The sequence below is a fragment of the Thunnus albacares genome, chromosome 20 (assembly GCF_914725855.1).
Source record: "Thunnus albacares chromosome 20, fThuAlb1.1, whole genome shotgun sequence".
Classification (NCBI taxonomy): Eukaryota; Metazoa; Chordata; class Actinopteri; order Scombriformes; family Scombridae; genus Thunnus; species Thunnus albacares.
In genome coordinates, this window is record NC_058125.1 from 11,882,613 (window position 1) to 11,907,945 (window position 25,333).

Here is a 25,333-nt window from a genome sequence, read left to right on the forward strand (position 1 = left end):
AGGTAAAATGTCTGCATCTGCTTTAAATGAGGAAACCACTGTTTTGCGTTTTGATGTTGAAAGTAACTTGAGGTTTAATGAAAAAGATGCAGAACCTTTTTTGTGTGTGTGTTTGAGCGTGTTGCTGATACAAGAAGCTGGCCTGATGAGGAGTGAACTTTAATGTTACAGTGTGTCTTTACAAGTAAAGCACAAGAGGTTTATTCCGCACTAACTTCTGAGGACTGTTAAATTTACAGTACAGTAAAATCAGCTGTCTTGAAGGCATATGAGTTAGTTCCTGAAGCATATCACCAATGGTTCAGGGGCTGGCGAAAGACTGGTGAGCAAACACGTGGAATTTGCACAGGCTTTGATCTCACATTTTAATCGCTGGTGCTCTTTATGTGGTGTGAAAACTTTTGTGATCTAGTTGTTCTGAAACAGTTAAAATAGTCCGTGCCTGATTACATTGCAACATATATTAATAGACACAAAGTCACATGCCCTAATGAGGCTGCAGTGCTGGCCGATGAATATGATTTGTATCTTTGAGTGGTATAATAGTGACAAATTCCAGAAAGCAGATTCTTTGTCCCCAAAATTGAAACAGCAGTGTAATGGTAAAAGTGATCCAAATGTGTATAATTATTGCCATCAAAAAGGTCCTTGGAAAAAAGAATGTCCTTTGCTAAAAGAAAAAAGCAAAATATCCCATGTGAAGTCAGCTGGTTTGACCGTACCTATTCATAATCCCACAGTTGGTGATGCAGCAGAACTGGTGGCTCCATTTCAAATGCAAGTTAAGCCAATAGACACCCCTGAGATTGACTTGGGTAATGCTTCATTCATGTCTAACAGCTTTGTAACACTAATTGGAAGTGACGAGAAAGTTACAGTCAGAATTTTGAGGGACTCAGGAGCTTTGCATACCTTTGTGAGGGAGGCAGTCCTGCCTTTTTCTCCAGGCTCAGACACAGGGAGCTGTGTTCAAGTTAGAGAGATGGGCCTGCAAACCATTTTTGTGCCTGTGCATAAAATGTGTCTTTCCTGTGATTTTGTACAGGGAGATGTGGAAGTTGGTGTTCATCCTGAACTGCTAGTTGGAGGAGTTGACATCATTTTAGGAAATGACCTGGCAGGTGGGCAGGTGTGGCCCGATGATGTAAGACCAGACAGTGTACAAATACCTGATGTGTCAATACAAACAAAAAAGACATGTGCTCCATCCCTAGAACCTCCAGAGGTAACTGAACCAGAGCAGATGGTTTGTGCTTCAGAACCGCAAGGGATTGTAGAAGTGAAAATATGATGAGCGTGTGGAATTGTACTAAGTAATACACAAAACACTAAGGGTTGCACAACACCAATGGATAGGCGAAAAACAACTCCTTTAAAGCAGATTGTTTTCGAAAGTTCTGGTTACAATCTCTGGGAAAACTTTTGCCAGATCAGCTTGACCTACGCCGGTCATTGACCCATCCAAAAAGCGTTAGGCCAACAGACAAACAGGAAACATCTAGAAAAAGGAGCAGACTCTGAGGAGCAGTCCACTCTGCGCAGGGTGACAATCCTCAAAAGGTAAGGCTTTTAAGTTCCTTACACCAATTTGACTAAGACAAGACAAGCCCAACTAAAATACAGCAACTGGAGTAACGAGAATAAGTCGGATAACCCAAGAGGGGTTGAGAGCTCCGACATTCCCAAGAGGGGAAGAGACTCAAGAGGAGTCTGTGGCCTAAGAGAGGTCATGTTTTAAGCTGTGCATATTTGCTTACCTGTTGCTGTTGTTGTGTCGTATACATGTCTAAAAAGTGTTGCTTTTGCTGATGTGGGTGCGAGCTGTGTGTATTGGAAAATTTTGCTGTGCTGATTTGTTTGATTGGAAAAGTGTTGTTGCTGCCGATTCACTGTATACAGGGTTGAAAATGTTTTGCTGTGTATAACTGAAAATTGAGTGTGTAAGACTCCGGGCAACACGCCAGGAGCACATAGCAGCTGTATCCCTTTCGTCGTCAGGGAAAGCAGAGGGCAAACAGAAAAGTTGTGTTTATAGCGGTTTGTGCATGTGGTAGAGAGTAGTAATATTAGGGAAAGTTCATGAGGGGTAAATAGTTAGGAGAGCAATGCTTAGAGTATTGTTGTTGGGCTGTGTAAGAGAGCTGGTTTGCATGTGGAGAAGGTATCTTGTTGTAAGTTGAAGACAAACTGAGCAGGAATAAGGAAGAGCGACCAGTGGGGCTTAGTGGGAGGAACCAATATTCACAGACAAGAGCACTTCTAAAAATAACTTAGATGCAGTAGCACAGACTCCTCCCAGCCCCTCCTTTTGAGAGCTACAAGCTGGTACAAAATTCAAGCTACAAGCTGCTAGAAAATTCAACCTTTTTATTTTTTTTTCTTCACGGGATGAAGGGACAATACTTTAGAACAATTTAGAAGATACAAAACTACAATAGTGAACTGAAACCAAAAAGAACATAGATAAATTGCAATCTGACATAATGTATCCAACACCGGTTGCAGTAGTGGGAAACAAAAATCCTGATTTGTTGAAAGACATTCAGAGGATTCCGGGAAAGTGGCAGAAGCGAACTGAAGGGCTAGAGGATGCCTGGCCAGAGGGAGGTACGTTTGATGTGGTAGTCTGTGAAAGCATGGAACATAGAATAAAAGACTATAAACCTAAAGATTAATCAAAAAAGCGACAGGGAAAGAGAGATTTGGAACTGAAAATTTTAAGACTGTTCAAAACAGAAGGCCAAAACTACAGGGACAAAGGGACATTATATTCCATGGCAGACCCTAGACCTGACCGGCCTGGTTGCCAATCTCCCTGATATTCATGATGGGGCCTCAAAGTGGATCAGAGCTTTTGAAGAAGCCACTACTGGCAAATTGTTGGCATTGGGGGATGTGAAAGCAGTTTGGGCTCAAACTTTGGGGACACCGGCAATGGAAATATGTTGAAACATCATGGTTTTGAGCGGATGATTGATCCCATGGTGGATGGCTCTGAGTTTGATGCTCATTGTGGGAGGCTGTGGGCAGTACTGAGGGGAGAACACCCAACATGTGTTGACCCCAAAGCATTGCAGGGCAAGACCCTTACAGAGGCTGACAATCCTGCGACGTATATTAACAACCACCTGAAAAGGTGGAGACAAGAAACTGAGGAGGACATTGAACGGAGTCAGGTGCTGATGACTCTGTTCAGAAACTCAGTTATTGATGCTCTTCCCACCCTAGTCAAGTGCATAACAACTATGCCGCACAGACAATTTTGTGACCATGTGATACATGCAGTGGAAAGGTATAGGGGGGATGAGCAGAGGAGAAAAGAACAAGACAGAGACAGGATCACTATAGGATCACTGATTCAGAGCAAGCTGTATCTACAGTCTGTGCTGTGACTCATGCAATAACTGCTACTCTGGCTGATGGTGATGCAGGTTCAGAAAAGTTTGCGTTGTCAGCGCCAACTGATCTTTGTTTATGACCTGGTTTTACCTACACCTCAGGTGGGAAAAGTTAGGCAGGGGTATTTGACTTAAAATTCAGAAACTCTAGCAAAGTTAAATTCACTGCTAGGACATTTGGATGAAAAGAAATGTAAACAGCTGGTCGAGGTTATTCAAAGTTACACGTCTGTTCTCAGATACTCCTACTTGCACTAATTTAATAGAACATAATGATCGTGTGGGGGATGCTATGCCCATCACTCAGTGGTTTTATCGGGTTTCTTTAGAAATGTGGAAAATACTAGACTCAGAATTGTCATGCATATTGGAAAATGGTATTGCTGAACCCTCTTCATCTAGTTGGGCTTCTCCTTGTCTTCTGGTTAGTAAACTTGATTCCACACATAGGCCCTGCACTGATTTTTGAAAGGTTAATGCAGTGACAAAGCCTGATTCCTTTCCTCTCCTGAGGATGGAAGATTGTGTTGATCAGGTTGGGGCGGCCAAATATGTCAGCAAATTTGACCTTCTTAAGGATTACTGGCAGGTTCCCCTTTCTAAAAGAGCCAGAGAAATTTGTGCTTGCACAGTCATGCCATTTAGGCTGCGAAATGCCCCAGCCACATTTCAGAGGTTAATGAACAAAGCTGTGTGTGGGTTGGAGGGCTGTGCAGTTTATTTGGATGATGTGGTAATTTATAGTGACACATGGGAAGAACACCCTAAAAGAGTACAGGCTTTATTTGACAGGCTGGTTTGGGCCCGCTTGACTATCAACCCGTCCAAATGTTTGCAAAAACCGCAGTAACCTCTTTGGGTAAGGTTGTGGGGCAAGGGGAGGTTCGTCCCATTCATGCAAGAGTTTTTGGCAATGCAGGCATTTCCTTTTTCATCCACTAAGTTGTTGCATTTCCTGGGGATGGCTGGTTATTACTGTGGGTTTTGTGCTAATCTTACCTCTGTAGTGGCCCCACTGACTGAGTTGTTGAACACTGACCATAATCCATTAACCTTTTTGTGTTCACTTTAAAATCCGAATCAATGGTTGATGTGATGGGCCTTGTTCTTGTGGCCTTATCATTTGGACGTATATCATATTAAGGACGAAGAAAATGTAGTTGCAGATGCATTGTCACATGCGCCTTGGTCATAAGATGTCCTTTGATAGATGTGCCATTCATTCCTTATATTTCTACTATCCCAGTTTTGATTTACTCTTAAAAGTGCTTCCTCTGAGTGCAAGGTTGCCTCGCACTTAAGGAGGGGGGTTGTGACGACCCCTAGGTCTCAAGACCAATTTCCTGTTTGGTTTGGTTGCTAGGATCTGGGGAGTGGCTCGTTGGGAGTGATGGCTGACACCTGGGTTGGTGTGACTGCTCATCTATTTATATAGGTGCCTGAACAGTCAGTCTCTCTCCTCTCTCAAGGTTACTTGGTTTGGTTGGACTTTGGTTGATTTATCTATTTTTTCTTACACACATACATTTTCACACATCAACACACTACACACTGATGAGCTGACTGCATACTTAATTTAACTTTCTTAAGTAAATGTATTGTACTTTAAAGAGTCATGTATGGTCTCCAAATTTTGTCCTTTCTTTGAGCCGGGCCATGATATTTTTCACTTGCACATGATGGTAACAATGTGTAAAAGTGCTCAAGTAAAAAGGTGAAAAGACACATGCATTTGTATCGTAGCTCATCAAACACTTCAAAATGAGAGACAAGTCATATTTATCTTAGGTATTACTAGTTAAGTTATCACTCAGCTCATTAACCAGTTACACCCTAGCTTTCTGCTATTACATAATACATAATAATTTATCTACAAAACGACAATTGACATCATCAGAGCAATTTGTTAAGATGATATGTCAAGACACCAATGTCAGTTTGCTCTGTCAGCCAACAGTTGTGCAGGGGTAGGCATTCTCAGGCCGTAACATGAGGTTTGCAGGACTGTATGCATGCTGTAATTGTGTATGTTTTGGTTTTTGCAGCAGTATCTTTGCAGCTTTAACTTTGCCTCTGTTCTTCTGTTAGTTTGAGGGTTCTCAAATGATTGTGTGCTTGAATAAGAATATTTTGCTGCAGTTTGCAAATTCTGCTGAAGCAACTGCTTGTGTTTGACACTGATTCCCCCGGGATGTCTTGGAAATCATATGCTGATCTATATGATTGCCTGACTCTTTGTTTTGCTGACTTTGTTGATTCATATGAGCCTGGAATAGTAATCTTCTAGTAGTTAATTCATATATTGACCCAGATTTTTGTCAGGGTATTGACCTCTCTTGGCCATTTTATTCTGTGTCATTGTTCATCTTTAGCATCTTATAAACATGATAATAAGTTTTTCCTGACAAACATTGTGAGATTAGGATGCCTTGTGCCTCTCTTGGCTTTTATATGCTGTGGTCCCTGGAATATACTTTATGTAACATCAAGCTGCTGTGACTGTATGGAGTCACCTGTCAGTTATATTTGAGTCATGTGCTGTAAATTCATTGTAACCTCAGCAGAGTCTGTCTTTCTGTGGGACAAAGCTGCTCTTTGATAATGAGACTTTTTAGTTTTGTTTTCCTTCAGGGTGTAGGGTTGAGATTAGGTTATTTTCTCTTTCTGTAAAACAAGATTGTGCACGCTTTAATAGTGTCATCAATCTCTCTCTCTGTTTTTTGGCAAAACCAAATAATTATCTTCAAATGTATTTGCAGCCAGCTCTTTTTCTATGTGAAGGCACTTTCTGAATGTCAGTGAATAGTTTGGAGGCAAACACTATGGGGCTGTCATTCATGTTGTGGTAGCAAGCTTGCAACCCTAAAGATCAAAAGACACTCAACTTTAATTTCTTTCATGAGTCATGTTGTTTCAGGATATGATTTGTTAAAAAGATTTTCCACATCAACACTTGAGATGTGCTTAATTACTTTTTTTGCTGAGAGTTAGATGAGAAAATAAATGCCATGTTCATGTCTGTAGGGTAAATATGAAGCCTCCACCAGCAGCCAGTTAGCTTAGCCGGGTGCAGTAACTTCCTGGAGACTTGTAATCACTATCGCTGCTAGGTTGCCGGGCAACCAGCAGAGACTCTAGGAAGGTACAGTACTGTGCCTGGCCAAAAGGCAGGCACACAATGTGTCATTTTTACACTTTTTAAATTGAGTTAATTAGTGAGTGACTTCCCCATGTTTCCAGTCTTTGTGTTAAGCTAAGCTAACTGGCTGCTGGCTCCAGCTTCATGCTTAGTGTACAAACATTATAGTGGTATCAATCTTCTCATTTAATTCTTGGCAAGAAAGCAAATAAGCACATTTCCCAAAATGTAGAACTATTCCTTTAAGGATAGGTTGCCAATTGATTTTTCAAGTCTGTCTTAAAACAACAGTCAGGTGCCCACATGAGGATTGAACAGGTTTTTCTTGCTGTAATCATTCATCCTGTTCATACTATCTGTTTAACGATCCCATCCTTATTTGCTTTCAGTGTAAGTGATGAAGGACAAAATCCACTGTCCTTATTTTTATAAAAAATATATTATAAAGTTTATCTGAAGGCTTCAGCAGTCCGACTTACTCAAATAAAGAGAATATCTTTCAAAGTAAATCTTTTTAGTATAAAATTATCTCTTTTTGTTACTATCCCCCCCACTGCAGCTCAGCAGGGAAACACTGTCCAGTATGGAAATCAAAAAGAGGAAATTTTGTAATAAAAAGTCTCAAACTTTGGAGGATATCTACTTGATTTGACTAACTGCTGAAGCCTATATTATTCAGATAAACCTTTAAATACATTTTTGCACAAAACGAGGACTGTGGATTTTGTCCCCCATCACTTACATTGAAAGAGCATTAGGAAGGTATCTCTTTATGGCCAGTATGAGCAGGTGGAGTGATTACAGCAAAAAAAAAAAAACTGTTTCACTGTACAAATGGATACCTGACTTTTTTTTTAAGACACACTTTAAAAATTGTGAACCTATCTTTTAAGTTAACTTAAAGTTCTGTTATTTTCACAAAAGGACAGGCATGCTATAGCCAAAATTCTCACATGTGGCATATCTCCTAATTAGAGGAAATAGGAATGTTAGGGATACACCACTGACTCACAGCACTGTTTCATCTTAATTTGCTATTAATTGGTATACTGACTGTGGACTTCCCGTTTGGGAAATCTGCAACCTGGATTGGTGGGAATATAATATGTTGAGTGCAGTTTGGAGCCTAATGTTAATCTCATACATCTTGCACTCCTATAGAGTTCTGGCCATCTCAGTGGGGAAAAAAACATACTTGTCTGGGGAGAATTTGTGATCACTTAAAGAATATTATAATTTTATAGAAATGAATTCACTATTACATTTCATGTGCAGTGTAGAATGACTTTATATCTCATTCTAGCATAATCTTATATCCAGCTTGAGCTCGATTATTCAAAAGGTGTTTACTTTCTGATTTCACTTCCCCATTCCCCATCACACGTCAAATAGTTGACAGTTTAGTTGATTGAATGTTCCTAACAAATTTCCTAAAGTAACATTAATGTAGTTTGGTGCTCATATTTTACATTTGAAGAATATGAAATAAAAGAAATATCTGATGGCTATACTGTATAAGCTAAAAAGTGTTGTTTATACCATAAAATAACAGTGACTTAAACAGCTGAGAGAGGTTATTTTTGGTTGCACCTCACACTTTTGCTCACCAGATGGCAGCGGAAGATAACATTTTCTCTGCATTACAACACAGAAGCTGCTTGGTTGGCCTGCATGTACAGCTGACTGACAAACTTGATGGTGCAAATTCAAAATTGTGGTTGTGATGGTACAAATTGCCTGTTATTATACTTAACGCATTGGTGCCATAATATCTACTAACACTCCAGTTCTTATAAAGGGTACAAACTACATTTAAAGACTTAACTTTATGCAATACTTTAAATTGTTTAGAGGGACAAAGTAACCATTTGGAACAGAAAATTCATGAATATTAGTCCCAATATTATTTCACCAATCCATTTTAAATCAAAAATAAGTCAGTTTAAGTACAACTCCTTGCCATTTTTTAATGACTTTTACACTTCTTTTTGACTTCAAAATGAGTGACATTCTTGAACATACCCCAATTGGAGCACTAGAAATACATCCTGTCTTTCTCAGTACACATACTGCAGGCCTGCATCTGCATATGAACGTGGACACACGCCAACACACAAACAAATAGACACACACATGCCCTAGTGCTCATACGCACAAACACACTGCGTACAAACCAAAAGTGAGTTCTCACAGACAGGAAATGATGTCAGTTCTTGTCTCCAAGGAGATGGAGGCAGTTGCTAAGATACTGTGACACTAGGATTTTTCTCTCTATTTTCTCTCCCTCTCTGTCTCTCTAACACATGCACACGCGCACGCACACACACACAGGGATGTCACCATGAATAACTCAAAACTCTCCCTTGTATCTCTCTTATTCTCTTGCACAGATGGCAATGAGCACCAATCCAACTTTTTTCCAGTTACATTTCTAAAAATAACCACCAAAAATATCACTTTGTTCACAATCCCAATTGGATGCTCGGGGCCATTAAACAAATACTCTTCATCCAAATCTAAAATCAGCGCGACTGCTACAAAAATTATCCACATTCTTAATCTTTGCTTTGAACTGTTTGCAATTACTCAACCACCCACTTCTAGAGTGGTGAGGCCTGTAGCTAGTATCCCGAAATGATGGAAGTGATGGATGTGTATCAGCACCCCTCCAAAGCTTCTTCACAGTGTGAGCTGCACCTCTCTAGTGCTATCAGCATGCCACATATGTCTTGGCACTGGCATGTTGCTGCCAAATCCTCATCGCCCTCCCCTTCTCCTCCCCTGTGGCTCCTAACACAGCATTAAGAGTTTATGGGGTTTGGGTTGTATTGGAAATGCCATGCACTTGTCCTCTGGATAGTGGGATTAGCTCTCTCCGCTGTATTTCTACTCCAAGAGCCTTCCTGTACTGATGACACAAGCAATACAGCGATGAGTGTTTGTTCATTTACTGTGCACAAATGCATGTCCCTCTCCCTCCCTCCACTCCATCGCTCCCACACACACACACACACACACACGCTCAAGGGTGCCTGCACACACACAAGCGTACCATACATGCATAAGGGGAATATCAGATTCAATGTGCAATGACACAGTGAGGACATAGAGTGGAAAGTGGGGGGAAGGAAGAAGAGCAGAGGCACAGGGTGGATTTGGCATGGGCGGCGTGGAATCATTTTAAATGGCGCGGGGGTTGGAAGGCAAAAAGATGTACACAGAGGAGACGACGAGAGTGGCAGAAAAAGCACTGAAAGGCAGTCAGGGTCGGTGAGAGACTGGATGTGGGCTAAGATTTCAGCATGAGTGAGAGGGAATGAGGAAAGAGGGAGAAAGAGGGAAAGGAGGAATATCCTCTGCACCACTGTGTGACTGGAAATTTAATAGAGGGAGAGAGATAGAGGGAGAAAGAGGGGGAAGGAGAGAGAGGTAGATGGGTGGAAGAGAGAGAGAGAGAGAGAGAGAGGCAAAGGAGGGGGGAGGGGAGAGGAAGAGAGAGGCAAAAGGCACAGAGACCTCATTGCTGTGCGGCTTTCAGCAAAAGCTAGTGGTCGTGAACAATGCTCACTACGGCATTCACAGGGAGGGAGGGGAAGAGCAAGGAAGAGGGTAAGGGAGGGAGGGAGGGAGATGGAGAGGAGGAGAGAGATATCTTGGGGGTCTTTCTGAAGCATAACTGGCCTTCTCTGTCCTTTGACCTTTAGTGTGAGCTGAGACAGAGCAAAGATGTACTGAGATTTATTTTTACCCACAAACTAGTCCTTGGTAGTGGCTACAATGCTACAAGGGGCGATTCTCTTCTTCTGCACAAATAGAAATTTGAACTGAAATAAATGTGAAGGGGGCAGTGATGGGGAAGGAGAGCTAAAGCACTTGACACGTGAATGTACGTGTGACAAAGATCTCTTTACTGACTGAAGCTTTCTTTATTGGCTAATAACACTGCTTTTAATTCTCTGATTAAACATGTGCAACCTTCTTTGTGTAGGGTTCAGACGAATTTGAAGTTTTGTCCTTCATGTCTGGATCCTGACAGCATGTCATAGTGGTGGCGGCGGCTTCCTAATATACAGCTTTAAATTCACCACTGAGAACTGCTTTGGGGAAAAAAAAAGAAATACTCATATGCAAAGTCTGCAGAAAACAGACCTCATTAGTTTGCTAGATTTAATCTTAGCTGGTCATTACCGAAATGCATGTGCTAGCACTGAGCATTCATTATGAGTATGGACATTAGTAGGCCTACAAAACTCTTTAAGACTCAATGGACCAGAACTGTTTCTTACTGCAGATGTTTGCTGGCTTGTTGGTTCAACTGTGTTAAAACAGGTGGCCATTACATAGTGGTAAACACTGAAAACTGAACTGAAAAACTTTATTAGAAGAGACACAATGATTAAATGAATCCTGCTGATCATGGAGTGCTGCTGAGTCATATTAATGAATATGTGACTAAATATGCTTTACATGCCTAGATCATATGTTGCACGTTGTGATTTGAAACAAATCCTGCAGACTAAAGTAAAGCAAAAAAAAAAAAAGTGTTACAGTGGCAACATCCTGCTCTGGATGAAGAGTGTAATGTTTGAATCATCTAATGAACGCAGGTACATCCTTTGAGTCGCTGGTCCTTCACCTATTCTAATGCTGTCTTAGTGGGATTCAGGCTGAAACATACGGAATGTGCGTAAAGAGCCGCTTATGCTGGACGCAAAATGCTCTGCCCAGCGGGCGCCGTCGCGTTTGCTGCCTGCGTTCCTCTCCAAGGATGATAAGGCGCATGGATGCATTCGTCCCGGACCTCGTTCGTAAATGTGATAATACTACCAACATCATTTTTCTCCAACTACCCTTAATCTGATCTCTGTTTTTCGCCCTCCCGTGTGTGTGTGTGGACTGTGCTCATCTCTAACCTGCCATCACTGTAGCCCCCCGCGTTGCGTTGGCGCTGCGGAATAGCCTACAAGAACAAGAGCCAGCTCACAGCCGTGGAAACAAGCGAATCAATTTAGGGAAGAGAAAAGGAGAGATAGATAGCGAGGTTGGAAAAACTGACGATCGGGAGAGGGGACGAGAGGAGAGAAAACATCGACCTTACGCCGCAGCCGCCGAAACATTAAGGTACGTGTATATTGGTTGTACAGGTAGAAGGGACTGAAATGGCCGGCGTAATTATTGCATTTGTTACCTAATCTGCATGGATGCTGAAATCAGTCACGAGATGACCAAGATTTGATAACAAAATGTGTCTGTGAGGGTTGCACTGATGGATAATAATTTAAGTGAATAATTAATATCAGCGAAATATACAGTTAACGTCGATGTCAGTGGAATAAAGCTGTGGTTGTCCTTGCAAATGTATTTAAATAACATGGTTCCTTATGTAAGCCGGTGTTTCACATGTCCACACATATCATTTTCCCCCAAAATACTGAGCCTATGGATTATTTTTGGGTGCAGTCATGTTGTCATTACCACGAAGAGAGAATGGATGCAAGCCATTTTGTAATGCAGCATGTGCAGAATTAGGCCTATTCAGAATTTCAATTGCGTTCCCGAGAAGGTGCGCCGTAGTGAGCGCAGCTGCATAGATGAATAAGGCCATTCTGTTGAATTGTAGGAGATATTATGCTAGAGGCTATATGATGAGGAGAGATTGCAGATTAGAGGTTGCGACTGCGGGAGGAAATTGTCAGGTTATGGCCTTTTTTCGAGTTGATATCAAAAGATTTGAGAAAATATACTTGTCATTAGTTGAAAGTGGGGGAAATATTTGGCATGCACCCGCATTTGTCTACCTCTTAACAGCGCTGGTCGTTACTATACTGATGAAATGCTACCCTGATTCCCACGTCCTGAATCAATCTAGTGTTGTCATAGTTACAGTAGATGATGTTGGCCCTGCTGCACCTGTGTCGCTTTGTGTTCATCTAGACCATCTGTAAATACATGAGGTCTAATTGGGCCTTGTGTAGGCAACAGGAAACATCCCAAAGCCCAGACCCTCAGCATTTATTGAAAACAACACCACGATTTTTTGCCTCTTCATAAACCTTAACGACTCTGTTGTGGAGAGCAGGGCATTGATACAATCAGGCGCTTATGATGATGTGATTGGTTTGTAGCAATTGGTCAGCAGCTTGCACTAATTTGTCTTTTCACGACTGAGCGCTCTCTCAGGCCTGATCGAATAATCAATATCTACATGGTTGCAATCTGCTCTTGACATGAAAAGAGAGATCAAGAAAGAGAAATACCTTTGAGTGAAATTGGTCAGAAGAAATACATGATGCCTGCGTGTTAAGCGTGTCATAAACCCCCCCAAAGAAAACACATTTTGCACAAGGATGAGGATGAAGGCCGCTGATAACAGAAATTCACCTCAGATGAGTCAAGGTGTGATATTCTGAAAATGGTGTATGTTGTTGTTCTTGTGCTTTCATGGTGAAGAACTTGAGGATGGGAGGTCAAGGCAACAGGCGTCCTGCTTGCAGATTCAAGGTCTCACTCCACAATACAATTTTACCCTGTGTGGTGTTTAACATAGATTGTTTTTTACTGTCTCAACCCAGTGTGTTTTTTCTAGTCAATGCAAAGAAAAGGTAGTCTAATTCTTTGAGTAACAACTGCATTGAACACCTGGTTACTGACAGCTACCAAAGGCCTTTGTCTGATGGGAAATGCATCACTCCTGTAATGATGCAATAATTGAAATGCATTTTCATTTTTTGGATGTATTTTTGTTGAATGCAACTGCTCATCTCTTACTTTTGTATTCGTGCAAGACAAATCTCACCATTACCTCCATATTTGTACATTTCAAGAATGGTACAGTAGCAGTGGAAGAAGAGATTAGGGATTAGGATCCTTGCAGTTCATTCAGCTGCTAATTTTCTTGAGACCCCTTTCAAAAAAGAAAAGATAAAGGATAAATGACAAAGCACCACCCTGACAATGTGCATAATTAAGTAGCAGTAGGCCTATATGAAACAGACTTCTTTAAAACACAGTGTGCATGAAAAACACATTCTTGTATGATCAATTCTTTGACCAGCTGAATATCAACATTGTTGTGTTTTGATGCTTCTATGAATCATTTTCTAACAAGCAAATCATTGTAACTGTTAAACCACCATTCTGGATCAGATACAATTCTGACGTCTGAGGGAGACATTGAAACTCTTTTTTTTTTTCTCCATCTGAGTCAAATTATTGGAATGCATAATTACCTGCTGTATAGAGACGAGAAGGAGACTCTTCAAGGAGGGACAGCAGTGTAAAGAACACCATAATAAGTGTGTTTGAGTGCTGCAAAGGGGCTGCATACAGTCACATTTTGGTTTACCATCTGTATTCATAAATCTACATTCAGTCTCTAATCGGACATGGATAATGTGTTGTTATTTCTCTGTGGCAGTTACAGTTGGGATGGTTGTGGATATGGATGTGTGAATATCTGTGTGTGTGTATGTGTGTGTGTGTGTGTGTGAGAGAGAGAGAAACAGAGAGAGAGAGAGTCTGTGGGATGTGCAGAGCATCTGAAAAAGTCTATTTTTAGCATACACTCCCTTATGAGCTTTCTTAATAGCTGCTTTAAGAGTTCTCAGAGCTATGTTTTTAATAAAGACTGATGTTGACCTAATCCTCAGACCTTGTAGATATTAAGATTCATGGCAGATTTATTCCCCCTGTTGTGATATTGAAGGCCATGGTTCAACAGTGTGCTTTCTAAGGTTTCCCTGCGCTTATGCAAATGTACATTTCCATATACAAAAGTATAGACTTTCAACATTCAGTTTGTCCTCATATAGGTAAAGGAATCTAAAGAACAAAAGACTGTTGATTTAATATCTGGTATTATGCTATGCTGTGATGGGGATAAACCTTAAGTTTTAAATCAATTAAAGCTTAATTGACTTTGGCCAAAAAGGTGCTACTGATCAGTTTTGAACAGCAAATGTTCATCAAGCTCAGCTAAACACAGTAATATGGAATAGGGCACTGGACAGTAAAAACACAAGATGGTGAGTGAGCAGGTTGCCACAGCAACCGTGTTTCTAGGAGCGCATGCATCGTCGCTGCATAGGAGAGGAGATGCTAAAGACTGCCATGGAGCCTTTTAAAAATACAGTGTTTATTACACTGTAAAAATATTTGCAAAATGTATCCAGAGTTATCTTATATAAAATGTGGACAATCGTAACACAGTGGTCACATAATGTGATAGGTAACAAAGATTTTTCTTATTTGTAACAGACAACACAGGCTTGTGCCTGCTGGAGTTGGAGTGTCAAGCATTATGTGCTTGAGAAAACAATGAACTTTCTCTTTGGTCTTATCATTATAAGGGAAACAGCCCAATCATTTCTAAATTTAGTGAGTCTGCTGATGCTTGCAGCCATTTCTGTTTCAAAACAGTGTGTGACACACTATTAACCAAAGATAAGCCCCACTTGAAAAAATATAATACACATTTATGTACTACAAAAGACATAAATGTATTTTACCCCACCTTTTTCTTCTTGTTCACAATCTAGTCATCATTTTCATGTTTGGTTCATCAACTTTAGTGGTTGGGGATCTTGTGTGATTGTGCGTTGCTTATTGTAAACAGCATGTGCATTGCAGTAAAATTTCAGAAGTCAATAATCATTCCTTCATATCTTAATTGCTAAATTACTGCATGCAGGCATCATTTGTTATCTCATTTGTAGTGCTGTGCTGTTGCCTTATGATGGATTGCGTGAACCTCTGCATTAACCTTAGGTCTAGACGAATCCCACCAGCAGTTGTAATTGCATTCAGCAACTTTGCATTCTTTTAAATGTGAGATTCTACTTTTGTCAGTATCTAATTTGTAGCACGCCAGTTCCATAGAGTGGGAGATGAGACAGTATGGGTGTGCTGCAGCACTTGTGACCCAGCTTGAGGTTTGAGAATTTTGTGGCCATTTCAGACCATGACCCAAATGTTAAGTTCAACCTATGAAGAAAATGGCAGCTGACTCCCTAGTTGAACTACAGGCCACAATTTGAGAGCCACCTCTTCAGAACAGAAAGCCCAACCCAGCTTGTCATGCACTCTGGCGACAGGACATCATAATATTTGGAGACTTTAGTTCAGTTCTGGGAATACTTGCATGTATGTACTAGGCTAATGTCTTAAAGCTACTGCACTGTGCACTTACTTGACCTCCTTCCTCTCTCTCCTTTTCTCTCTTTCCCCTACAGTGAGAAGCAACAGCCTCTGTGGAGTCAACACTTTCACGAGCAAATTCTCCCCCAAACTTTATGTCTATCTAATTATTGTCATGGGAACAAATAATACATGGTTCCCTAAAATGACATGTTGAAAAGAACAAGGTGCTTGATAGTGAGCAAAGTAAAATAAGAATCTATTAATGTTAAATGCAGCCTTAAATATAACGTCATCCTTTTCACTCTCAATTTTTAAAGTGACTGCTTGAAGGAGAAAAAACTGAATAAGAGCATTAAATATGAACATCAACATAAGCACTTAAATTCCCTTGTTTGGAGGTGACCTATCAACATCATAGCAATAGGGGTGGGTCATGACTCAGTTGCCATGCGTGTTGTCATGGTGACCAGCCCCTGTACCCCTTCCCCCCTCCTCTGGTTGGTCCAGCTTTTGTTGTGGTTTCACAACCATGGACCTCAGCTGACAGAGGCAGCACCCCCCTGCCCCACCCCCTGTACCTGCTCCAATCAGGCGAGCCGTGTCATCTGTACAAGGAAGACTTTAGATGAAGTCCCAGACAGTATTTCAGAGAACACAAGATACCTCAATCTACAAGAGAACTCAATTCAGGTAAATATGGTTTAATCTAAAAACAGACCATACATTCAGACTGAATGAATATACTTTGACAGCAGTAATTCTAATGTTGCTACAACATGCCTCCGTGTTTTTGTTTCCTCACCAGGTGATCAAGTCTGACACCTTTAAGCATCTGCGGCATTTGGAAATCCTCCAGCTCTCCAAGAACCACATCCGGCAGATTGAGGTGGGAGCTTTCAATGGCCTTCCTAACCTCAACACGCTGGAGCTTTTTGACAACCGTCTCACAGTGGTACCGTCACAAGCCTTTGAGTACCTCAGCAAGCTAAGGGAACTATGGCTACGAAACAACCCCATCGAGACGCTGCCGGCATTTGCCTTTCACCGTGTTCCCTCTTTACGCCGTCTCGATCTAGGGGAACTCAGGAAACTGGATTTCATCTCAGAGGCTGCCTTTGAAGGTCTGGTCAACTTGCGCTTCTTGAATCTTGGCATGTGTGGCTTGAAGGACATCCCTAACCTCACCCCACTTGTACGACTAGAGGAGTTGGAGCTGTCAGGGAACCAGCTGGGGATAGTCAGACCTGGATCCTTTCAGGGCCTAGTGTCGCTTCGCAAGCTGTGGCTAATGCACTCCAGAGTGTCAGTCATTGAACGCAATGCTTTTGATGACCTCAAAAACTTAGAGGAGCTCAACCTCTCCCACAATTCCCTGCATTCCCTGCCTCATGACCTCTTCACCCCTTTGCACCAGTTGGAGAGGGTACATCTCAACCACAACCCTTGGGTTTGCAACTGTGATGTTCTGTGGCTCAGCTGGTGGCTGAAAGAAACAGTTCCCAGCAACACCACATGTTGTGCTCGCTGCCATGCGCCCCCAGGTCTAAAGGGCAAGTACATTGGGGAACTAGATCAGAGCCACTTTACCTGCTATGCCCCAGTGATTGTTGAGCCACCCACTGACCTTAATGTCACTGAGGGCATGGCTGCTGAGCTGAAATGTCGTACTGGAACCTCGATGACCTCTGTGAATTGGTTCACTCCAAATGGCACTCTGATGACCCATGGATCATACCGAGTTAGGATCTCAGTGCTTCATGACGGAACACTGAACTTCACAAATGTGACCGTGCAAGACACTGGGCAGTATACTTGCATGGTAACCAACTCCGCCGGAAACACCACTGCAACCGCCGTGCTCAATGTGTCTGCTTCAGATCCCAGCAACAGCTACAGCTATTTCACCACTGTTACTGTGGAAACAGTAGATACAGTAGGAGGAGGAGGAGATGATAAGAACTCAGCAAGACAGTATATTAACGAGACCTTCATAGAGTTCCCTAATCCTACGGTTCAAAGAGGGGTGTCAGATGGTCAACCTGGCATCACTATATCTCCTTCTCTCTCTTCTCTTTCATCACTGTCCCCACGAGCTAACAAAGTGGCTGAAAATGCAGTGACTGTGTCCATAATTGATGTAACTAACATTCCAGGCCTAGATGATGTAATGAAAACAACTAAGATCATTATTGGTTGCTTTGTGGCCATTACTTTTATGGCAGCTGTAATGTTGGTGGTCTTCTATAAACTCCGGAAGCAGCACCAGCTACACAAGCACCACGGCCCTGCCAGAGCCATTGAAATTGTCAATGTAGAAGATGAGATTGGAGCCGGGGCCGGCAGTGGCATCTCAGGTGGTTCAACCATGAATTCTGGCGGTGGTGGAGAAGGAACCCTACGGATACATCATCCAGAAATAGTCAACCTACCCAACATTGGCCGTTCAGATACTCTGAACCATTACTACAAGACCCATCATTTCAACAACAACGTGATGGGTCTTAGTATTGGCACCGAAGGGATGGGACCAGGAGGGATCCTCAATAATAAGCAAGGCCAGGATATTCCCATCTCCTGTACCTCAGCCCCAATCTCTACATCCAATTTGCTCACCACATCAGGCAATGGCATCAACACCAACCCCAGTTCTATGTCCCCACCTCTGCCAATGTCCCTCCCCATGCCTACAATGGGCTTACATGGATCGATCAAAGGTTTCATGGGCCAAAACCAGAATCCCCAAATGGAGCCTCTTCTCTTCAAGGGGAGCTCGAAGGAAAATGTCCAAGAGACTCAGATCTAAAAACAAAGCGAGAGTATAGAGAGAGAGTGAGCAAGAGTCGAAGACAGAGAGGGGATTGATGTTGGGTTTATGCGCGGAATGATTAGACACTAGAGTGCATTGACATTACACCAGGAGAGAGGATAGACTGACACGGCAATACACAAACACATAGACTTATCCGTGACAGTGTACTGAGCCAAGGATTACCACAATGGGCCACTTGTGTTTGTAGTAACGATCATGGCCATGGAGATCAAGGAATGGACATTGCTACAATGTAAATCTGTGCCAAAGCAAATGTTTTTTGCAGTTTCTACAAGCTGTGCTCTCATAGGGAAAAACTAGCCTTTCAGAGTAATCAGTCCCCAAATCGTTGTTGGCCAGCAGAGATGAAAGACATGCACAGCACTTACCACACTGAAGATCTGCGATATTACCGAACAAAATCCAAGAGACATTTTCTTCCACACAAAACACAAGCCACACTCTCTCTCAAGTGACTCAATTGACTCCCTCAAGGTGACAATTATGTAGGCATAAATAGATGGACAAAAAGGTACAGTGCAGTACAAACTACTGTGAAAAATCCACAAATTATATAAATATATTTTCATTTAAATATGTATCATTGCAGACTCCGATGCAGAGATATTTTGGGGTGGATGTATAAGCTGGTATAGTTTGTTTCTTTGTGAATAATCAGGGGCGGTGATAGGGGAGGTTGGTTATGATACATGTTTTAAGTTTGGCTACTTCTCAGAAACATAAGGGCTCAATTGCAACACTCATTGTGAATCTTTGAATTGGCTTTGTGACATGAAGTCCATTTAGGTTGTAGAACAGTAAATGCAGATCTCTGTTTGACAAACTTTTGTCTGTTGCTTCAGTAATAATCATTACAAACTTTTGTGTTCTGAGAGTGTATTATGTATTTTGTAAAAGCCAGCTACTTGGTATTTGAATTGACAATTCTGATACTTAAATGCCAGCATCAAATAATGGTAAAATGATGTTCCACAAACAAGGAAAGGTAATCCAATGCAAAGACCTGTATGGGTAAAATAAAGTGTTGACAATGTGTTATTTGAACCAGATCAGTAGCCAGATATTTGCTTTTAGACAGGAATTTGATATGACCTCCTTGTTCATGGTTACCATAATCATGCCATAAAATGCTGTCATAAGGATGATTAGACATCTATCTGCAGCAGCATTCAAGAAATGATTAAACATCCATCTTAAGATGATTGGAATGAATGGAAATGTACAGTATATTAATAATAACAATGTCTGGTTGTATGACAATTGTAAGATCCACATTTTTACAGTGTAACTTTCATATGTTAAATGCCATTTACGCTTCTTGCGTTTCAACTATGTATTTCTTTATTTTTGTTAGTTTGATATAATGTGTACAGTTGTCTAGCCATGTATCATTACGTGTGAAATAAATCAATCATATATTGGGCTGTGGCGGGTCAATATGGCAACCACATAAGTAAAGAGCAAGACATTATGCAGGCCTCTGTGCTAAACCGGGATGGAATGTATGGTTTGTGGTTTAGCCATTAGTCATTCTGGTAATGATAGGTGCCATCTGCTCTATTAACATGTTCAGACAGGCTTTTAGTCACTCCTATAGATGTTCTACAGACGCTACTGGTTTTGCAAAATGAGTGTTTTCAACCGAGCTAGATGATCTTAGTCTTAATGAAGGCACTTTTGTCTGAAATTAGCCGTCAGTATGCTTCTCCCATGGTGATGCTTTAAAGCTAGTTTGGAAATGTTTTCAAATGGGAAGATGGAAATTATACTTTTTAACAGACTGTATTTATAAAGCAGGAACTTAAATGTTTGTTGCAATTGAGCACACTGGACATGCGACCAGTTATTCCAGAGAAATGTACCTGAGATAGTGCTATCAACAAAATCATATCAACAAGGTTTTCGACTGTAATGCAGCTCTGTATGTGATTTTGCTTTTTTTTTTGTTGAACCCCCTCCCTCAGACCTGCATATATATAGGAGCTGTTTTATGTGAGTGATGATGGTTTTTCTTATCAACAACGAGCCCACATTGATTTGGGGAAAAGGAACATAGAGGAATAGTAATAATAATGATGATAATTTGCGTGACAATATCAGACAAAACCAACCTAGATAGTACTGTCACAGAGGTTAATGTCGCTTCATTAAAGGAACATCTTCTACATCAATGCACACTATCTCATCTTGTGTAATGCTAAACATCTAAGACATCTTTTACGATACGTCTGGTTAAACCTACAGTACAATACCACATGTAAACTGATCAAGTAACTCAGGTTGTCTAAATTGCAGCCATGCATTTTCTCAGATTGGTGTCTCCTTCAAAGCCGTTATAGTATAGTAAATGTAAATGTGTTGCAACCCAACAGACATATCTAGTGGGCAGGGTTCCACTGTAGCCCCACAGAGACACAAATAGAATATAAATGAAGGCTAAAGACACAACATATGGCCGTTCCCTTGATGTGCTACATTTGGTGGCTCTGTCGTCAGATTTCAAAGAGCATACTAGATACCTCCTTGTGTGCTGTGTGTGAGGGTGCATTTCTGCATGTTAACCATGGAACGAATTTTCTTACCTGAATGCTACTGTAGCAGTGTTTTATGATGCTGGTGACTCATGTTATCTTCACAGATATGTTCCTTTCATACCTGTGGACATCTATTACATCCGCATTTATCATCATTATTATTAACATTTGGAGGAAATGCAGAAGGGCTTTGTTGCATCTTAGTATAGTGGCTGCCATTGTACATATAGAACTTGATGCTGTTTAAAAGGAGGCTCATTCTATTAATGTTATCAAACGTATGACCCCTTTTAATGAAGATCATATGCTTGAGACTGGAATTTGAATATGTGCATATTTGGCAACTGTACCTCACTGTATAATATGGTGGTGAATTGATGCAGTTTGGCTTCAGATGGAGTACTGGCATATGTGTATCCTCTGCACCACCCGTCGCTTACAATGGATGCTTCAGCCCAGATGACATTTCTTGGTTTGTCGGAAGCAAAACTCCTTAATGAAATGGATTATCGTACGAGACACCAAATTGCAAGACAAGAAAATGGACTGACCTTTTGGTCCTTTAAAGGTAAGCTGTTCAGTTTGATAAAACAATATGAAAAGAACCTGGGTGTGTTTTGACCGCTTTTTAAAAAGAAAGAGAACAGTGTTCAGCTCTAGAAAAATTTAGATTTCTTTAATATAAAACAATAATAAAAAAAATGTCATTTTGTGTTTTTTTTCCTTTTTTATTTTCCAGTTGTTGGTTGTATCTTGGTATGTGATATTATCAATTTGGGTCTTTATGTATTGTCATTAAATGTCATTTTTTCCACGCATTCATCCAGGTACACAGTGTGGCAGAAGAGTGTATTTCTTCAATTATAGCAAAATCAACATGTGCTGTACTTGCACTTCAATGACTGTCATACAATGACTGAGAGGTAAATTATTTCACTGTTTGCTATACTTCTGTGACTTCAATTTTTTGCCCGCTGTAAGGAGTTATTCTGCTATTAGAAACATATGCCATCTTCATTTTTTTTTGTTGTGATTCCATCTTGCAGAGCACCGCAACTAACTAAAAGAGAAATGAGTTAACAAGTTCAAAATGATGATGTTTCAAATAAGTTATTGCGTGAAATTTTATAAAACAAAATGAAAAGAAGTCTGAACAATAATTGTGTTTACACTGTATTTTGTTATTTGATTTTATTTATCCTCACACTTGTTTAGTTAATCAGAAAACAGGAAACACACTTTCAAAATAAGGTTATGGTTGGACACAATGGCCCCTTGTACTCCTGATATGTGCACAAATATATTGTAATAGCTGGTTGCTTGAGATATATAAATCCATGCAAATGTTATGGTATTACAGCAAATGTTGATATACAGAAGGTGCCAGCTGGTTAACAAACAGTGAAACAGTCAAATAATTATGCAGTTGTAAATACATTAAACTGATTTTCTCATTTTTTGACCTGTAAATATCTGTAATCATGAAAAATGATCAATTTATTGTATTGAAAAACAACACAAACTTGTAGCAAAAGTGTATTTTAACGCTAGATGTGAGTTAATAGTTTTCCAGGAATAAAAACAAGGTAATCTGGGTAGTCTTAGCTGATTGAAACCCTAATAACAAATTAGTCAACTAATTGATTAAGAGGGGCAGCTGTAGAAGTACAGTCATATTAATCTAACAAATTCAACACTATTATGTCCTGTAATCACTACAGCATGGCAACCGCCTTAATAAATCAAATAGTCTGTCATTTTACATTAGCGTAATTGTACATTAACCTGCACTGCCATGTTTTATTAGAAGCGTATGTTGTGTATTTGCAAATTTGACAAATAGATGAAAGGAAAACAAACAGTCAGTTCATTTTAATGAATAGTTAGGCATTTTTCTGATTGGCCACAAGAACTGACAACTTTTTATATACTGGATAAGAATGTACAAGACATTGAGGCCTCATAAATACTTCACCAGTTCTTATCTTGAAGGGTTGACAAAATAGAATTTGATCTATTTTGCCTTACTGTGTTGTATCCTGTTCTTCAGTTCATCTGCATGTTGCAGATTTGATATTTTTAAATGTATTTTTAACCCTGAGGTGAGGTGAAATCGTATAGACTATCCCAGATGTCCACTGAGCACTACAAGTCCAACCCACATTACGAAACAACAATCTCAAGGGATTCATGTAATAACAAACACATCAGCCGTGAGCCATAACGGTGAATTTCAATAATATGTTTAGATAAAATGTTTGGGCCTTACAGCAGGGAGATTGTATTTGAAATGTCTTATGGGGCACTATGTCGAATACTTTTCTTGAATGTAATTGTGCTTTGCTTGTACTTTGGTCTCCAGAGATCTCAGTCCCCCATGAGAGTTTTTAGATATAACATTAAAGGGGCTTGCATGCTGAAATAGCAATAGAGAAGACAGCTACAGAATTTTATGGCTACATCTTTGTATGTTCTGAAAACATCACCCAGAGCAAAAGAGAGAAATCAAACCTAGGTGACTTAATTTTCAAGCAGATTATTAATATCTGTGTTGTACAGATTTTTTTTGCTGTTTCTCAGCTTGGGTTAATTATAAGCAAACATATAGTGAATGCTCAGAAAACCTTTGAATTTGCCCCACCGCCTCCCCCCCTCTTTTCTTACAGAAGGCACAGAAAAGGGTAATGCTCATAAGGAGGGGGGGGGGGGGGGGTGAAGTGAGCAAAGAGTGTGAATACAGCAGAAAAGAATAACATTAATATGCACTAAAGATGAAAGCGGAATGCTCAAACGCAAATACATTTAGAGCATTCTGTGATCTTGGCATGAATATAATGTTATGGAGTAGGGTAATTTTAAATTAGAAAAGGTGGGATTTAAAAAATGCCAGTTTCAATCCTTGCAGCAAGAAGCAGCCATATCCACAGGAGGCATGTTTATCGACATAAATTCCCCCGTGTAATTTCAAACTATGTTCAGCATTAAAAAGAAGAGGACACTCTGATTTCTGTTTGCCAAATGTAGCTTTTCCTCTCTACATTGCTTGCTTATGCTACAGTCATCTTCTAGAAATTCACTGTGCCTGCACTGTCCTCTCCCTTTCCCTATGCTGTCTTTTTCCTTCAAATTCAATAACCTCCTAGCTGTGTGTTTCTCCAGGGAATCCCCCAGTTCCCTTGGCCCACAGACAGACTGCAGAGTCTGTGGGGAACCTGACACAACATAAACTCCACTGTGAAGCAGAGGTGTCAGAGTCTGTGGGCTGCTTCTCCGCTGATCGAGGAACCATGAAAATGTGAAAGCTTTTTATTCCTTCACACTTTAGAAGTGGCAGAAGAAAAAAACACGTTTTTAACATGAGGGTAGTGTGTTCACTATGGCCGTGTGGGCTGCAGTCATAGCAACATAAAAAAAAAAAAAACTAAAAAAAAAAAAACTCCTGTGGCCTATTTAGGCATTGTTTATATGAGGGTAGACAACACAGCACAGTTAGCAGGCTTAGCTTGGACTCAGAATCCAAATTCTTATGGAAAGTATGAGGAAAAGATGATACTGACCTAGTTGGATTTAATTTGTGGATAAAAGAAAACCAGAAGCCTTTTGATTTAAAGTCTAGTCTTTGTTTAAAGATTCCTTTTTTGACTGTTATTACACAAAACTATGTTGGTGGATTCTGAGCTTACTACTGCTGCTCTCAGAGGGGTTTCTCATACTGTACTGAGCATACTTTGCTTTTGTTTCGGTCTATATTTAGATTCCCCCTCGCTTCCTAGTATCATTAAGAGCCACGCAGCAGATCTTTTGACTTGGGAATATTATTTCGTTCCTCGCCCCCCAAAGATCTCAATTAATAATCCAGAGAGAGTAGCTACACAAACATACTATAAGGGAAGTTATTCTGGTAGACATGCGTAGCATCCAGTGTACCTTGCAAGCACTCAGGAGACCTTGTAACCCCAGACAGTTTTTCACCTCTTCTGGGGATAAAACACTCAACCTGACCAACAAGGCATGTCACCCGGAAAAAAAAAACTGTTTGTTTCTCTTTCCACTAAATGCCGCTGAAGTGGCTGTGGAGCAGAGTTGCTGTGTGTGTTGTAGGTTACATTTGTGATGCACTGAATCAGGTTTCTATGTGTTATTCTTTTGTTCTCATGTGCAAGAGTTAATAGCTTTATTTATTCATTTATGTATTCACATTATGTGTCCATGCAGTATGTTAATATGACACAAAAGAATCACGTTTTCGCCCTTGAAGTTAATTCTAAATGTTAAAAGTGCTGCAAATTGAGTT

The 25,333-nt window shown here is 40.6% G+C and overlaps 1 protein-coding gene across 3 annotated transcripts; it reads left to right on the plus strand.

Annotated features, from left to right (window-relative positions):
- Nucleotides 1-1,442: 1,442 nt before the first annotated feature.
- Nucleotides 1,443-19,926, plus strand: lrrc4bb (leucine rich repeat containing 4Bb). 3 transcript variants are annotated; one of them, XM_044337896.1, is made up of 4 exons: nt 11,240-11,658; nt 12,988-13,038; nt 15,768-16,365; nt 16,481-19,926. In XM_044337896.1, exons 3-4 carry the CDS (start codon nt 16,123-16,125, stop codon nt 18,476-18,478), a joined length of 2,241 nt encoding a protein of 746 aa, XP_044193831.1. In that variant the 5' UTR covers nt 11,240-11,658; nt 12,988-13,038; nt 15,768-16,122; the 3' UTR covers nt 18,479-19,926. The 3 variants fall into 3 exon arrangements, with proteins under 3 accessions (XP_044193830.1, XP_044193831.1, XP_044193829.1); XM_044337895.1 differs by lacking the exons at nt 11,240-11,658; nt 12,988-13,038 and adding an exon at nt 1,443-1,560; XM_044337894.1 differs by lacking the exon at nt 12,988-13,038.
- The last annotated feature ends 5,407 nt before the right edge of the window (nt 19,927-25,333 follow it).

What these genes read in the sequence shown, in the direction of transcription:
- lrrc4bb (XM_044337895.1), top strand. Translation starts at nt 16,123, where the DNA reads ATGCGTGTTGTCATGGTGACCAGCCCCTGTACCCCTTCCCCCCTCCTC. An exon ending in TACAAGAGAACTCAATTCAG is followed by an intron (nt 16,366 to 16,480) that starts GTAAATATGGTT and finishes TTTCCTCACCAG; the next exon opens with GTGATCAAGTCTGACACCTT.